The sequence below is a fragment of the Anabas testudineus genome, chromosome 11, assembly GCF_900324465.2.
Source record: "Anabas testudineus chromosome 11, fAnaTes1.2, whole genome shotgun sequence".
Lineage (NCBI taxonomy): Eukaryota > Metazoa > Chordata > Actinopteri > Anabantiformes > Anabantidae > Anabas > Anabas testudineus.
The window spans coordinates 22,243,752-22,259,775 of record NC_046620.1 but is presented as its reverse complement, the minus strand read 5'-3'; the positions used below and the strand labels follow the sequence as shown (position 1 = coordinate 22,259,775).

General features: G+C 42.1%; 2 protein-coding genes across 3 annotated transcripts in view; one reads left to right on the top strand and one right to left on the bottom strand.

Annotated features, from left to right (window-relative positions):
• Window positions 1–15,062, top strand: part of gatad2b (GATA zinc finger domain containing 2B) — a 35,569-nt gene extending 20,507 nt beyond the window's left edge. Inside the window, exons 2-11 of one of the 2 annotated variants that reach the window (XM_026347958.1) lie at window positions 914–1,294; window positions 2,951–3,080; window positions 3,398–3,529; window positions 4,489–4,617; window positions 6,949–7,119; window positions 7,248–7,614; window positions 7,785–7,987; window positions 8,171–8,281; window positions 8,435–8,642; window positions 9,671–9,807. In XM_026347958.1, the coding sequence (XP_026203743.1) occupies window positions 915–1,294; window positions 2,951–3,080; window positions 3,398–3,529; window positions 4,489–4,617; window positions 6,949–7,119; window positions 7,248–7,614; window positions 7,785–7,987; window positions 8,171–8,281; window positions 8,435–8,642; window positions 9,671–9,807 (1,968 nt within the window). In that variant the 5' untranslated portion in view covers window position 914. Of the gene's footprint in view, window positions 1–913; window positions 1,295–2,950; window positions 3,081–3,397; window positions 3,530–4,488; window positions 4,618–6,948; window positions 7,120–7,247; window positions 7,615–7,784; window positions 7,988–8,170; window positions 8,282–8,434; window positions 8,643–9,670 lie in introns of those variants that run through there. The other variant, XM_026347959.1, reaches the window with a different exon arrangement.
• LOC113154008 (gonadotropin-releasing hormone II receptor-like) overlaps window positions 1–16,024 on the bottom strand; it is a 57,814-nt gene that overhangs the window by 31,412 nt on the left and 10,378 nt on the right. The window lies entirely within an intron of this gene.

Below are 16,024 nucleotides of genomic sequence, written 5' to 3'. Positions count from 1 at the left end.
TCTGATTTATTTATCCCTCTTGCATCCTTATGTATCACTGCACTGATTCTCATGCTGTATTGTTTAGTTATAAACATTTGTTAGACTCAGGTGGTGGTGGATATGCAATGTTCCCCTTGGATGCCTTATTGCATGTGTGGAATTTGAAATAAGAGTAATAATAGTACTGATTGATGAAATAGTTATTACTTGTTCACTAACTAAATATCAGAAATCAAAAGTAGTAATGTAGTTGCAGTATATTGTCTAGTAGTATAATTGGAGCATTAACATCTAAAACCTAAAGCCTGTTAAGGCCCTTTTCCACTACAGAAACCTTTCCTGTGGCTCAGGAAACTGACAAACCCGTTTCTTCCTCCTGCATTTCCACCAGAGGAACCAGGGTCCGAATCTAGTTGCACGGTTGCAGGTCTAATTTTAGTGTGGGTTGTAGGTTGTAGTCCTTTGTCAGGTTATAACTCTTGATTCTGAAGGTCAAAGCAGCACTGAATAATGTGCAGCATTTTTCACACCTATAACATAATTAAAAACCTAGGTCAAAAGCAGCTAACGGTGACAGCAGGCTTATTTGGTTATTTTATGGCCCTGCTGTCGAAATGCAAATCACAATTACTTGAAGAGAGTTTTATCCAGGGATGGTTCCTGGACTTTAGTTCCTGAAGAAGTGCCAGGAGCTGTGGAACCACACTGAGTTGTTGACATGAAAAGTATTACTATAATAAGTGTGTGTTACGTTATGCATTTGAAAGGTTATGGGGTTTTGGTGTGTGTCCATTTAAAGAGCAGTCGTGATGAAGAATCCTATTGCCTTTGCTACATGCATAGAAGTGTATTTGGATTTTTGACTTAAATCCAACCGGCTTTTGGTTGACGTAGCTCTGCTAACCCTTGTGTCCTCTCCTGTGCCTTCCAGGATGGAGCGGATGTCTGAGGAGGCGCTGAGGCTCAACCTGCTCAAGCGAGGCCTGGAGTCACCCAGCGAGCGAGAGGAGGCGCTGGCCAAGCGCCTCAAAATGGAGGGCCATGAGGCCATGGAGCGCCTCAAGATGCTGGCGCTACTTAAACGCAAGGACCTAGCCGATCTAGCAGCACTGGAGGTTGCAGGGCCCCTGGGAGAAGGGAAGGGCCCCGGAGCCAGCACCCTTCATCACCAGAGCCTAATGGGCGCTGCTTTTGAGGAGAAGCTTAATGGAAGTCTGAGGCTGGGAGGTCATGTCAGCCACGTTGGACCCAGTAAGAACGGGAAGGAGAACATTCTGGACGAGCCAGTGGATATGAGCGCAGGAAGGAGATGGTAAGAATGATAATGAAAAAAGTAGAGCTTCATTTGTCTGTACAGAAAAGAATCTTTTAGCTGCCCATCCAGAAGTTCTGTCTAATAATGGTTAACAGTTACCTTTAGGACTAACTAGCTAACACTGGGATAACATGGTATCCAAGGTAATTGGTGTCATTAGATTAATGTGCAGATGTGTATCATTGGAAAGTTTAATTTCTTTGACCAAAACTAGGTGTAAGTACCACTGGGACATTGATATACCAAACCATGTCACATTAATTAGGTGAATCCCCATCCAAAACAGTTTGCAGTGTCCAAGCTAGTAGTTCCTTTTCCCTGCTGACAGTTTAGCTTGTCAAAGTAGGAAATAATATAAAAGAATAACCACCACTCTGATGATCTCTGCACAGCAAAGCCACACTGTCCACCTGCTCTCTTTACTTATATAATCAAGACACAAAATTTCTCGCTAAAATCAGGGCTTATTGTAAACATTACAGACACAGATATAAAGTAGAGTAAATTAACCAAGCAACAGCCCATAGTTTAATTTAGTAGTAACTCACAGGTGTTGATTAGCAGTGACAGTTCTTCTCCGCCAGTGTTTATTTGCATCTTTAGCTACCTGAACACTAAAACAGCTAAATATAGAGACGAGTGACAAAGTTAAGCAAAACTGAATTGTGGGTCTTTCGTGCTGTGGAGGTATTTTGCTGGAATGGTCTGGGGGTCACAGCAAATCAACACAAAGTTGTTCTAAATTTTCCCCTTTATGCTGTGATGAAACATTTATATCCTGATGGCGTAGAATAATAAATGGACAATATCCACATCCACAGGGCAAGGGGGTCACTGAGGAAAAGTTGTTACCTTTGCAGTCACCACATCTCAGCCCAGTTGAACATCTATGGGAGTTTTCTGGGAGAAAAACTTGTCTTTTGGAAGAATGTTCCAGGCCTCCAGTAGAGTCCATAGTCTGGCTACTACATCTGGGGTTTTGATCACTCACTTGCACTGAATTTTCCCCATTATAAATCACAGTTAACTTGAAGATGTCCACATGTGAACATATCCTGCCCACTTCACAATTGCAATTACCATGAATGGTTGGTGCAAAATACTTCATGATTTGTTCATTTTTTTTTAAATTATTTATTTACTTTTTGTTTCTGTGGAAAAGGGCAGCAGAACACAAACAAAACACACACTGAACACTACACCACAGTTGTAAATCTGCCCCCTTTCTTTTAAAACAGAGACATGCTTTTGAGTTTTATTTCTTGTTTGTTTGTTTGTTTGTTTTTTACAAAAAACAAGGTAAGGTAACACTTCCCAGCACAGCTGGCCTCATTGGATATACAGTAATCAATCATTAAAAAATGATAATGAGGGTAATCTGGCTTCACTTTCCTGTCTCTGAAATGTTACGTTTGTTACATTAAATCCAAACTCTTCCTTGAGAAATCTTGTACTCCATTGGATACATATGAAGCAGTTCTACACTCACATCCTACCCCACCACAGTGCTTCGAACTTATCATCAAACTGAGGAAATCTGAACAAACTCAATGCTTCGTGCCCGGATTAGCTGTAGAGAAAGTGGAGTGCGTGATGATAAACGCATACTCCGGATGTTATATAAGTTGACAGGATTTTCTTGTCTCCCTGTAGTGACACGGAGCACAACAGACGAACTCCGTCTCCAGATGTCATCATTCTGTCGGACAACGAGGCTTCCAGTCCTAGGACAACACCTCGCCCTGAGGAGCGGCTGCACCAGGCCAACCTGGATATGTTCAAGGTACCATTAACAGCAGTCACCCCATCTCTACACAGCATAAAGAAACACAGACCATGTATTGTACTCTGAGACACATTACATGGCTGCTGTTAGCCCCTTTAACATCCATTTAACATATTTATTGTTTATTAAGGCAGGCTGTTCAGCTCGAAGGTGTGTAATAAGTTACCTAAAATTTGCCATCTGGATACCATGTGTCACTGTGTGTGTGTGTGTGTGTGTGTGTGTGTGTGTGTCTGTGTGTGTCTGTGTGTGTCTGTGTGTGTCTGTGTGTGTCTGTGTGTGTCTGTGTGTGTCTGTGTGTGTCTGTGTACCAGGGGAAAACGGGAGAGGAGAGGCAGCAGATGATCAAAGCTCTGAGAGAGGAGCTGCGTCTGGAGGAGGCTCGTCTGGTGCTGCTCAAGAAGCTCAGACAGAGTCAGATGCAGAAGGAGAATGTGGTGCAGAAGGTTAGTGCTGCTGCTGGTGCCTCACTGATATCCACCAACACAGACCCACAACCATTACCCCCCATTACTTTGCCAGACCAGCTTGTAAAATGTGATGAATGTACTCCACTAAACTATTCTAATTTTTGCTAATTTATACTTTTACTGCTACATTTCACAGGAATGGTGTTTTCTGCACCACGATTTAACTGAGAGCTGCAGATACTGGTTCCTTTTAGATTTAGAATAATGATACAGGATCTAATAACCAAATAAATTCTTATGTATACATATAGCTTGAGCTGCACAGCTGTTTATCAGGCATAATACAGGGTAGGATGGATGAGGATATGAGGATGATATACTTGGTTTCACTACTCAGTAACTTAAGCAACATGACGTCCTTGGGTAACCTACACTGATTTGGAGCGATATTAATGTTGCATGTACAGGACATGCCATCCCATGTATAAACGATGTGGCAGTATCAAACAAATTCAGCAACAGCTTTGCATCACCGCAAAAATAGTAATAGTAAAAAGTAAATATCAAACAACAAACATGTTAGTCATTGTTGCCATTTTATGTTATGCAGAGACAAGATTAACACGGAAGAACTTCTGGTTTTGGCTAAGACTTATTAGACTCTAGTCTATCCCCTTGTGTCTAACCTTTTCCAAGAATATTCAAACTGCAGGAAGTGTGTGAAACATAATACTGAGGACACTGCCATTATCTACGCCTACACTTAAACAGCAAGAATATCTATATATGTTTTGGTTTGTGCCATTGTCCTTGGTTCAAGTCCTGTTGGTGCTTTTCATTATAGCCATTACCTTTTGTCCAGGTCTGATTTGCCAACAGGATTCACTGTCTTTTCATTTTAGCAAGTAGTTTCAGATTGATTGATTGAAGTAAAACCTCAACAAAACGGGGCATGTTTGTGTTATTGTTAATATTGTGTCGCTCACTGTGCATAGGTCCCCGTGGTCCAGAACGCTGCATCCTCTGTGCAGCCTCCTCCTATCCACAGTTCTCCTGGCCTAGGGAAGCTGCCTGTGAGGCCCGGTCTGCACAACCCAGAACCCCAGAACCTCCGCACCGCACAGGTTTGTGTGTTTTTGAGTTGACTTCCAATGCATTCATTTGATGATAAACCTCCAAATGAGTGCTGAGGTTGAAGTATCACAGAACTGAACTATATAGTTATCTCCAGTTTGTTCCAGTTATGAGTTGTTGTTTTTTTTTTGTTAGGGTTTTTTGTTAATATAAAGCACAGTGTGTCTTCATCAAATTTGAGAAAATAACTCCAGACAAAACAAATCAGGCAGGAGGCTTAAGAGGATGTAAGATGCTGTCATAGTGCATTGGGGAAAATGTCAGATCCAGTGTTTTTTGGAACTTGATCCACATTAGTCACATTAGGGACTAAAAGTCAGGCCTCTTCAGCTCACTGAGACCGTTATTACCATTATTGTTGTCTCCCAACTATTTCCATTCACATTCAGTTCTAAAACACTGAAGGACTTGACTTCTTTACCAGCACCAAAAGTGCCTATTTTAGCTAGGTTTTGTTTGAGGACTCTGTTACGTGAGGTGTCTGACATATTGAACCTATATTTGACTGTCCTGTTGGGAATCTGGAAGTAGTCGTCATTACAGCCCTGCAATTCCACCTCGAGGAATCCTTACAATACGAAGCATTTGTCAGAGTGAGAATCTCAAGCTTCGTGTTCTCTTGAGTTCTCATCATCCAAGTGTTTTTATTAAGATTTCCCTTCCCCCTGTGTGTGAGTGTGTGGAGACGGATGTCTTCTTTGTTGGTGGAGACTGGGTTTAGTGTAGAGAATGGATGGGTTAGCAGAAAGTCCTGTTAACGAGACAGCCTCCTCTGGAAGCCTTTGTTCTTCATGACGTAGGCCTGCTCCTCCATTACATGTTGAGATGGTATTAAATATTCAGCAGTGTTTATAGATGGCTGTGTGTGTGTGTGTGTGTGTGTGTGTCTGTGTGTCTGTGTGTTTTTTGTTTTTTTTTTTTGCCTGCCTTGTTACCAAGCCACTGTTGCCCCCTGCTGGTCAGAGACTGCGTAAGCTGGATGAGTGTACATGAAGGGAGCTTGTCTGCTTGTATGTGGATGTCAACTAAACATGGTCCCTCTAAATTTTTTGACAAAAGTGCCTCATACATAAGAAAGGAGTGTATTATACATCTGTTATATATATGTTTGATGCAGGATTGGTTTAGTGAAGTGGACATCATAGGTACAGTAACGGTACAGTAAGTAGATGCATTCAACATGGCAGTGACAAGTCAACAACATTTAATCAGCTGATTCAGTCCAAATATATCTCTATACACTCACTTCTTGTCTGCGAATGTTTAGTTTTCAATTTTCTTCTTTTTTTTTTTTTTTTTTTTTTTGCATTTTTATTATATAAATATGCTGAAGAACTTCTCTCAAAGTGGAGAAGTGATGTTGAAGCCTGTTGACAGCCAGACTCAGTGACCAGCCTGGCAGTGGAACTTCAACAGGTTTTTCAACAGTGTGAGGCCCTACCCTCTGATCAAACTGAAAATTAGTTGTACTAATACTAAAATGTTTTTTTGTTGTTGTTTTTCTAAACTACACTATTAATTTACACACTTTGCTGTTGTTTGCTCAACACTTCCTCCATGTTTACCTGTTTCAGTGCAAAGCCCGTTTCCACAGCACTAATTTATCAGATCTTCACTTTGTGTTTTTTCCCTGAACTATACCATGAATAAAAAGGAAACCTACATTAGGTCTTTTCACATTTTCTTTCCTTTTCTTGTCCTTTCTTATGGGACTGTTAATTTTAAAACATCAGAAGGGGCTGGCTTTTGTTTGTGTGTAGTGTAACCTGGATCAGGAATACAATTAAGAAGAAACAAGTGGAGTTACTGAGGGTCTGAAAACATGACTTGTGTTATAAATAGTGAACTCTGCAGAGTGGTGAGTAGAACATGACTCTGTAGATGTACTCATGAATTTGTGCTGTAGAACTGGAAGACTCTGCTACATGCCTGCACGTTGCCTTTATTTCAGCATGACGCTGTGCACTGTTAATCAAGATAACAAGGTTAACAAATCAATTTTCAATCTGCTAAGATACTGAGATGCCTCATCATTTCAGTGGGTTGACTCAAAAAGAACCACTAGCTGTTAGGACAAGTGTTTCTTCTTCTCCATAAACGATCTTTGGCTGATAACAAAGATCTCTTTAATATCAACATCAAATATCCCAGTTTAAAAGTTGTAAAGGTCAACCTACTGCTTATTAGTTTTTATACCACATACACAAACATTACTTTATTCAGTTGAATTAGCTTGATTATAATTGTGTAACTCTGTAGTGCAGCATGGTTTGATTGCGCAATGTTTGATAAAACTCCTGTTTGTTATGTCCTTTCTCTAGGCTCACACAGTTATAAGGTCAGCAGCTAATGCCAACCTGCCACCCATGCTCATGTCCCAGCGAGTAATAGCCCCTAACCCTTCCCAGCTGCAAGGTCAGAGAGTCTCCTCCAAGCCTGGGATGTCTCGCTCCAGCTCCAGCAGCATGAGCAATGCCCACAGCTACCAGCAGGTATGGATTCACGCCTAGCCCTGCTTGCTGCCCCGAGTGTGCACTTCGTTCAGCATGTAATGTCAGTAATGTAGTGATAGAGCTAGAAGCGTTTCTCTGAGCTGTACATAATGTGTGTGTCCCTGCAGGCCAGTCAGCAGGTGGCAGCTTCCCAGCGTTCAGGCTCCAGTGCCATGTACATGAACCTGGCCCACATGCAGGCGGCAGCAGCGGTGGCCGGAGGAGTAGCGGGCGGCTTGGGTGGGGCTTCAGCCATCAGCCCGTCCACCATGTCCAGCTCAACCGGCGGAGGTGTGGGTTCCATGGCTGACCAAGCCAGCAGCCAGGCTGCTGCCAAGCTGGCCCTGAGGAAGCAGCTGGAGAAAACCCTGCTAGAAATCCCTCCTCCCAAACCCCCTGCACCACTTCTCCATTTCCTGCCCTCCGCCGCCAACAGCGAGTTCATCTACATGGTCGGCCTAGAGGAGGTGGTGCAGAGCGTGCTTGACAGTCAGGGTAAGCAGCTGACACAGAGGAGGAGCATGTGCATCACCTGTTGTATCATTCTAGTTAAATCTAATCTTAACAGCGAGTTCAAGCCGCTAGGTGTCTGCATCTTTGTAGAGATTATGCACTGCAAAGTTGGAGTTTATTTGAAGTTTATTTAACCTCAGTCTTCTCTGCAGGTAAACTCAGAGGGACGCTGGCCCGCACAGAGCCCTTCTTCTGTGCTCAGTGCAGGACCGACTTCACCCCTCACTGGAAGCAAGAGAAGAGTGGCCGAATCCTCTGTGAGCAGTGCATGACGTCCAATCAGAAGAAGGCTCTGAAGGCAGAGCACACCAACAGGCTGAAGAACGCCTTTGTGAAGGCCCTGCAGCAGGAGCAGGTCAGCACCACTGTCGCTCTGTACCTGCTTATTTTCACAGCTTACAGTATAAATAATTTCATGATTTTGCTAGCAAGATCATATGTTTATTGTTTGGTGTAGTTTGTTTTATCATATTCTGTACACACGTACCTTTATGTATGTAAGAGTAGATTTCAGATGTTTTGTGTGTCTCCATGTCAGGAAATTGAACAGAGGCTGCAACAGCAGGCGGCCCTTTCTCCCAGCTCAGCCCCTACTGGCCCCAACGCCTCCAAGACTGACACCATGATCCGACATCATGCCCTCCGCCAGGTACAGTGCACCATGACACCTGATCATCCACCATACATGTCTTCACTTCTTCTGGTAGTTTGCAGTGATGAAAAAAACTGCCACAACACAGGGCATGTATTGATTCTTTTCCTGTTGAATTGAATGTTAATTTCATGACTGTACTGTCCTCAGGCTCCTCAGCCTCAAGCCTCCCTGCAGCGAGGTCTCTCCAACTCGGCAAGAGGTGTTCTGTCCAACTTCGCCCAGGCCTCCCAGCTGTCAGTGGCCAGCAGCCTCATGGGAATGACTAGTGCCAAGCACTGTGGCAGTGGAGGAGGCAGCAGCAGTAGCAGCAGCAGACTGCAACATGACAGCCATCGCCAGATCTACAACATTGCAGGTACCTGCTGTGTTACTGTATCTGCTGCATGTTTGTGTGACAGACACATCTCAAGCTCATTAACTGAACCACAGAGACACTCTGATCATTCAGATTGTTTGGCAGAGGAGCTTTTTGCCTCACAAATGATCTTTAGCATATCTGACATAGACAGGTTCTGTCATAAAGTTAATCATTGAGTTGCCATAATGCCATAATATTTGAAAGTTTGAACTCACCACTGGAGACATTTCTCATTTTAACCGGTCAGCACCACCTAACCATAAGCATCTGCCCCCTGAAGGTTTTCTACACTTTGATGATGAGAAGAAGAAGAAAGGACATGTTTGTTAGAGTTGGCCTCTCTGTCTGAACTGAGTTACTCATTACTTGCAGCCAAATCATTTTTCACTCATAAGTACAGTAAAATGACATACATCAGGATCAGCAGTGTTTGTGAGTAATAAAACAATTCAGAACAATCTGAAACAACTTTATTTCAGTTGATCCCAGTTAGAGGTTATAACTAGGTACATTTGCTCAAGTTTTGTACAATGTTTGTACAGTACTGCAGTAGTATTTTATGCTACTTCTGCTCCACTATTCCACTACATTTATCTGACAGTTTTGGTTATTAGTTCCTTTTTGCAGTTGTAGATTCTTAATCTAAATAAAATGAACTAATAAATGATGGATTGGTAGAAAAAGTGGTTAAAATTAGCTCCACTGTTAGAAGCAGCTGTTTTTGTTCAATTTCTAGAGACTATTTCTTGGGTTCATTCATTAGATCTTGTGTTTAATACAATATACTTAATACTGAAGTGAATTTTGTTGTATTGAGTTTGGGGACTATTAATATACAGGATGGCTCAAACAGGCTGCCAGTGGCTTCGGTGGGTGACAGTTCTCGAGGACAGAACTTGTAACCCTGATGAATACAGCTTTTCATTCAGTTATTTTTCTTGTTTTCCTTTTTTTTACATTGCAGGTAAGTAATGACAACATTGATCGACTTTATAACTTCCTCTTTGTCTGTTTCATCCCCACAGGGTTAAATGTTGCCTATCTGAACCCAGCGGCAGTTGGAGCCCATAAGAGTTCCAGCTTAGCAGACCGTCAGAGAGAGTACCTGTTGGACATGATCCCACCTCGATCCATATCGCAGTCCATCACCGGACAGAAATGAGCCCCGACCAGCCCTCCCACTCCTTTGATGCCATCCCCATCTTGCCCCCTTTTATGCCCCCATTCAAAAGCACTCCCAGATCAAGGAACATCCCCACCCCAACCCACCCTGCATCGCATGCAGTGCCTGTCCATGTGCCTACCCATGAAAACCCACCAAGTCGGACAAAGACACTAAACTGTCAGTGCATTTCAAATGTTCTTATTATAGTAAAACTCTTCTTCGTCAACGTTGTTTAACAATTATAATTCCCATTATTATCGCTGTTGGTAGCACTATTATTATACCTGCAACTGCCGTTTTTGCTTCAGTTACTATTACTCATTATGCTTTTTTCTTTTGAAAGTGTTTTTTGTTGCTCTGCTGTCACTCCCTTAGTTTGGGGAGTGACAGTGAATCATTGTAGGGTCACTTTAGGCCACGATCATATAGGATTTTTTTCTTCATTCAATTATAAAGCTTAGATGTGACTATTGCTAGTAACAGAAGATCAACAGGGTGCATTCTGGTTGCTATGCAACATAAAGTTAACAACTTAAAAGCTTTGTAAAAAGTGTTAGCTTGCTAACTTGAAGTAACAAGGTGGAAAATACTGATAGGAAGAAAAATAGACAATAAGTAACTTCTCCACCTGCTCTTACAAAGAGGATGAAGAGCTCATTGTAAAACTGGAGAACATGAAGGGGGGACATGGAATTGGAGAGCAGAGCACCCACACTTGTGTCCTTACATGAAAAGGGCCTGTATCAAGAGCTGTTCTCCCACTGACCTGGAGTTCAAGTGGAAACGACTCACAATAGGTGCACGTGTACAAAAGAGAATCTTATGTGTTCAGAGTTGGGAAAAGCTTTTCCTTTGGTAGTCGGCTCCCACCATTTTCCATCCAAAGCTCATCAGATCATCAGATTCCTCATTTCAGATGTCAGCCCCTTCCAGCACAGATTTGAGCAGTTACCCAATGGATGTACACAGGACTTACTGTAATTGTACTAATCAGGACTGACAGACGCTACAACATCCCCACAGTAACCCCAAGAAAACCGGCAGTCCACACAGACTCAAGCGAGGAGGGAACTGACAGGCGAAGGATGTCATCTATAAATGCACCCAGTATTCACAGGGGGTGATGGTCTATGCTCAGAGATCAGCAGGTTGATTTTCCCTTCTGCTTCCATCCCATATCACTACCTGCCACTGACCCCTCCATGCCATGCCCCCTCAGTACCTTTGGTTATCCAGTATGCACAGACTGAACCCTTTGACCCAAGAACTCCTCTTGGCATCATGTGTTCTTTGAGAAAATGAAAAGTACTCTAATCACATTTTGTATGTCCAAACCACAGATTCTGTACCTAGAAACCTACAAATCTGGGTTCTGTCTGGGGTCCTTCTTCTTCTATTTGGGTTTTTTAGGTTGTATTCTGATTGATCTCCCACACCCCACTTTCTTCATTATGGTGTATTAGTTTTTTTCTTCTTTTGCGGCGTCTCCTACTGAAATGGTGGCGTACCTGAGAGGTGTTAGCCCCGGAGACGATAATAGTCAACATAGCTAAAAACAGAAACTATTGAAATATCTGTATGGATTATGTATAGATACCTAGCTTCAGAGGGAAAAAGGATGTGGATTATATCTTTTATGGGAGAGACATGGATCAATCATTGTGTGCGTGCTCTGCACACAAGTTGCCTCACTCCAGAGGAGCACTTTGCATATTTCCAATTGGAAAAACATTTTTTTAAAAAGGAGGAAAAGAATGTTACAAGTGAGTTTGGTTGAGGTCTGGATCCCAGCTGACGGCTGGTCAGAGTCAGGGGTCATGTTATCAAGGTGTGTTTGAATGGCCGATGAATGGTATAATCCTAAGTTACTTTACAAGTGTTGATTTCTGTAAACGTTGCACTTCAAGCCTTCCCACATCCCCAGTGCCCAGCGTGCTGGGATTAGAGCTACAGCCTATACATGAGCTGCTGCTGGCATCAGTACACAGTCTCACTGATTCAGTGTGTGATGAACTAACTAAAAATCAGCATTCACTTGACTTCAAGCAATTCCAACTGACATTTCTAAAGTCTGAACTAAAGCTCTTTGGACCTCATCCCACAGAAATGCATCTCCAGAACTGAGACACTGACCCAACCTGGGTCAGGCCTCAGACACTAGACACAGAGTAGTGTCTCTTCAGTGGAGAAGCTGAAATCTGTTCTGTACACTTTCGTGCACATTAGATGACTGTAGATGCATGTGTTGTTGTTTAGTGGCATCAGCACTCTGACTGTTGCTACAGAAATTAGGCACAATGTCCCTAATGCAAAGGGAACGTCCACATTTCTACCTTCTGGTTTGGTTCAGCAGCTGATGTCCACTGTTTGTGAAGAGCAACTACACTTTTTCATCCATTTCCACAACACGTCACTGTGCTCCTTTCTTCACAGTACAGGGTTGAATCGTAAAGCAACATGCGGAGTGCTGAGCTCAAAAATGAATCAGTTGTTGCCCAAACCTATTTTAGAATCAGTGGCACACCATCAACACAGAACAGCACCATCTTCTCCAGATAACAGACTCTTGGTTGACAGTCACTGTGGGTTTTTCTTCTCAGATATGTGCTAGTCTTGTGGGGCGGCCACAGCAGTGGAGACTTATCTCTGGTTCTAAAACAACCGAACATGACATTTATTTTGATTTGCACATTTATTGAACTGTTCAATCTGCTGTGTAAATATTTCATGTAGGGTGGGTGCGGGTTTTTTCCCATCAGTGTGTAAGTTGTGACTCTTGAAGGAAGAAACACACTGGTCAGAAATCATTCAAGCAAATTTCTATCACTGTATTCACATGATGTTCAAGTGGCTCATCACAGGTTTGTTCTCGTAAATCAACCAGGAGCCATTGTTCACCTGTAAATATGGCTGTGCTTCAAGTCGCCAGCAGAACATGGCTGATATATTGTTGCAGTAGTGGGAAACATGGTGTCAAAAGTCAGATTTGTTATTGATTTCTAAGCATAGCAGAAAAAAAAAATACCTTGACTTCCACCTGAGTGACCATCACACAGCCATAAGAAAAGGGAAGTGTTCCACTCAAGTCTAAGGGCCAATCCCATTTCATATTGTTTTACATCTACCCCTATTCAAACAGCAATACTCTACAATGTGTTGAAACAGTTCCTTCATGAAACAGGGCAACTGCTCAAGACCCGTGTGTGACTCACAATTCCATCTTCAGCTGTGGTGCTGGCAATTGAATTAAAAATGTATTTAATACATTGAAAAAACAATTAACTAAGACAGTGGTCAACATCATTTTTACATGCAAAGCGACAAAGTAAATCTTTTAGGGGTTTCTCGTCCCTCAGTTGTCGTCATCTTTGTGATGATATCTAATCTACGACATTCTGGGTTACTTCTTGTAGCACTACGCAGCCCCACCACTTCACCCCTTCCCTCAATCCCAAAGAAAACCGGCACTTGCCTACCGCTACACGTGAGTATGCAAAACGGTTGGTTAAGCTTAGTGGCAGGGGCAAGCAATGTATGGAGACTGGACCTAAGTGTGCAGTTCTTGTTAGTGCCTGCCATTCCCACATTTTGGCTGAAGCCTGTATGCTAACAAATCCTTGGTGGTTCTCTCTGGAGAGCCGGGCCCAGGCTCAGGCTCAGTTTGTGGTATTATTGGTGAACAAAGCGGTTCAATAGAATTGAGGACTAGGCAGCTGACGTGGTTTTGAGCTGACTCTCTGACACATTTTAGCCTGACAAAGAGGTGAAAGTTTCAGCTTGCAGAGAACTCCATGCAAAGACTGTTTTACGAGGACACTGACTAAAGGTTCATGCCATGTCAGATAATTTCTAGATATTTTCATCTAAAGGTCATCAGATCAGATATACACATAACACTTTGACTTGGGGCTGTGCGCTGGCAACAATATACAAAGTTAGGATTCACTATATTATGGTATATTGCGATACCTTAAGCAAGGCAATATATGAAGACTTCTTTTATCTAATTTTAGGAAAGATGTAGCATAAAGAGTTGTTTTTATTGCTTTGTTGGAATGGAAGAGTTGATTGGCTGAAAATAGATTACAACACTGCTGTGGTTGGGCACGCCTGCTCTAGACATTGGGGTTTAAACAGAACACAAAATGAACCACTGTCTACCATAGTTTGTTGCATGTAAATCGTCAAAAAAATATAAATACAATGTTTTTAAGAATCAAGTATCAGCAAACAGTACTCAGTTGTATCGCTAGTTTCTTAAACCCCTTCTTTCTCTGTTCCAAAAAACTAAATTTATTCTGCTTTAACCCATTGATAGAATGACTTGTGTGTTTAGGGTTGTTGTCCTGCATTTTGAGCTTCAGTTCAATGACGGATACATTCATATTTTCCTGTAAAATGTTGCTTATGCAACTCATTGTTCTGTCAATTATGGTGAGCTGTACTGGTCCAGAGGCAGCAAAGCAGCACCAGCTCATGATCCTGCCACCACTATGTTTCACAGATGAGATAATGTTTTTATGCTGGAATGCTTCTCATTGTTTGTTTTTGAAGGGTAGTGGCTTCAGTCTTTGCAGCTCTGCTATTAACACCATTGTTGCTCAGTGCTCTCCTGATGGTGGGTGCATGAACACTATCAACCACTGCAAGAGAGGCCTTTATTTTTGTTAGACATTAGCCCACAGTTCATTTTAACCTACTGAACTGTCACATCTTGCAGCTACTGTTCACTCTCACACTACACATGTGAACTGTGATTGGTCAGTTGAGTTTATCCAGCCACACTGTCTTGTGGAAGCCTTTCAGTTCATCATGTTATGTTGCGTGCAAAGTATGTTTGAGGAATCCAGACCTGCCCGTCACCTTGTCGCAGTAACCTGTTGATGAACAGCCGTAAAGTGTGATTTTTGGCTCGTGAATAAACTACCTAGGGTTTGATTTAGACGTAAACTGAGGTTTACACTCGGAGGTCATCTTTTTCGTCTATTATGGAAGCTTTGGAATTGGACGCAGAGATATATTTTCATGAACTTTTAACATCAATTTTTTACTTTACAATGTTTCTGCCATGCATCTCCTTTTGCCGCTGTGCTGAAGTCGAAGAAGTAAAAAGCTCCTGTCTCTCTTTTACAGATGCATCCACACACCTTTGAATTTGGACTGCAGATTTTTTTTCTAACGTCAATCTTTCAATTAAAAGTCTTTGTTTTCTGACGTTTCAATTGAGTTCTATTTTATTTCTATTGCAGTTTAAAAAAAAAAAAGTAAACAAATGTATTGACTATGAATAAATGACACAATATTTGCTAGGTTTGAAGTAATAATGACTTATTGTACATAAACATTTTTTTTCCTCCCTTGTACTGAAAAAAGAAATTAAATGGTTGTATATTGTGTAGAAAAGCAAACAAAAAGCCATGAATATTGTGAAGCTTGTCATTTCGTTTTGTGATCACTGTGTATTATTGTGTAACAAATGTGCAAAATGTTGGGGATTCTTCTTTTTTTTTCTCCTCCCTCCTCTGCTTGTTGAAGCAGCTTTGGTTTTGGACTAGTTAGTTTGCAGGAAAGTGCTCATTGGTTCAGACAGACGTGGTCCGCAGTCGCCGTACGCCTGAACAGAGCTTTGAAACTTGACTGTTGCTCACAGAATCATTTCCTGAACGTGCTCTAGATAAAAGCACGGGGAACATTTGAGCCAACGGTTAAATCCAGTCTATGTTAGTGCTCACCAGTCCAATGGTCTCATTAGGACACTGTCTTCAGTAGAACAGGGCTAACAGGGACAGTGATTGTGGAGACACATTGCTGTTGTACAAGTCATCTTTCACGAACTACATCTGTCTTTATATAGTTTTGGTGATTGTCGTATATCGGTAGTAAACCTACACAAAAACTGTCCTCACCAATGAGAAGCTTTTTTCTGAAGGAAACAAAAACAGTCAATTCTATTGAGAAGATTGGTACTCGGTACTCCAGGCATGTACATCAGTGTGTGGAACCCCGGCCTGTCCTTTTCCTGAATACAGCTGCTGCCTGACCCTGAATCAGTGATCACTTTTCCTGCCAACACCAGCAAACCACACGTATGTTCCTCTACTTTATCTTCTGTTAGATGTTGCTGATGCAGGGAAACATTCAATGGCTGAATCAGTTTTATCGACGTACCTGTAAAAGCTTTTCTTTTTGCATAATGTTGACAAAGTTGGGAAAA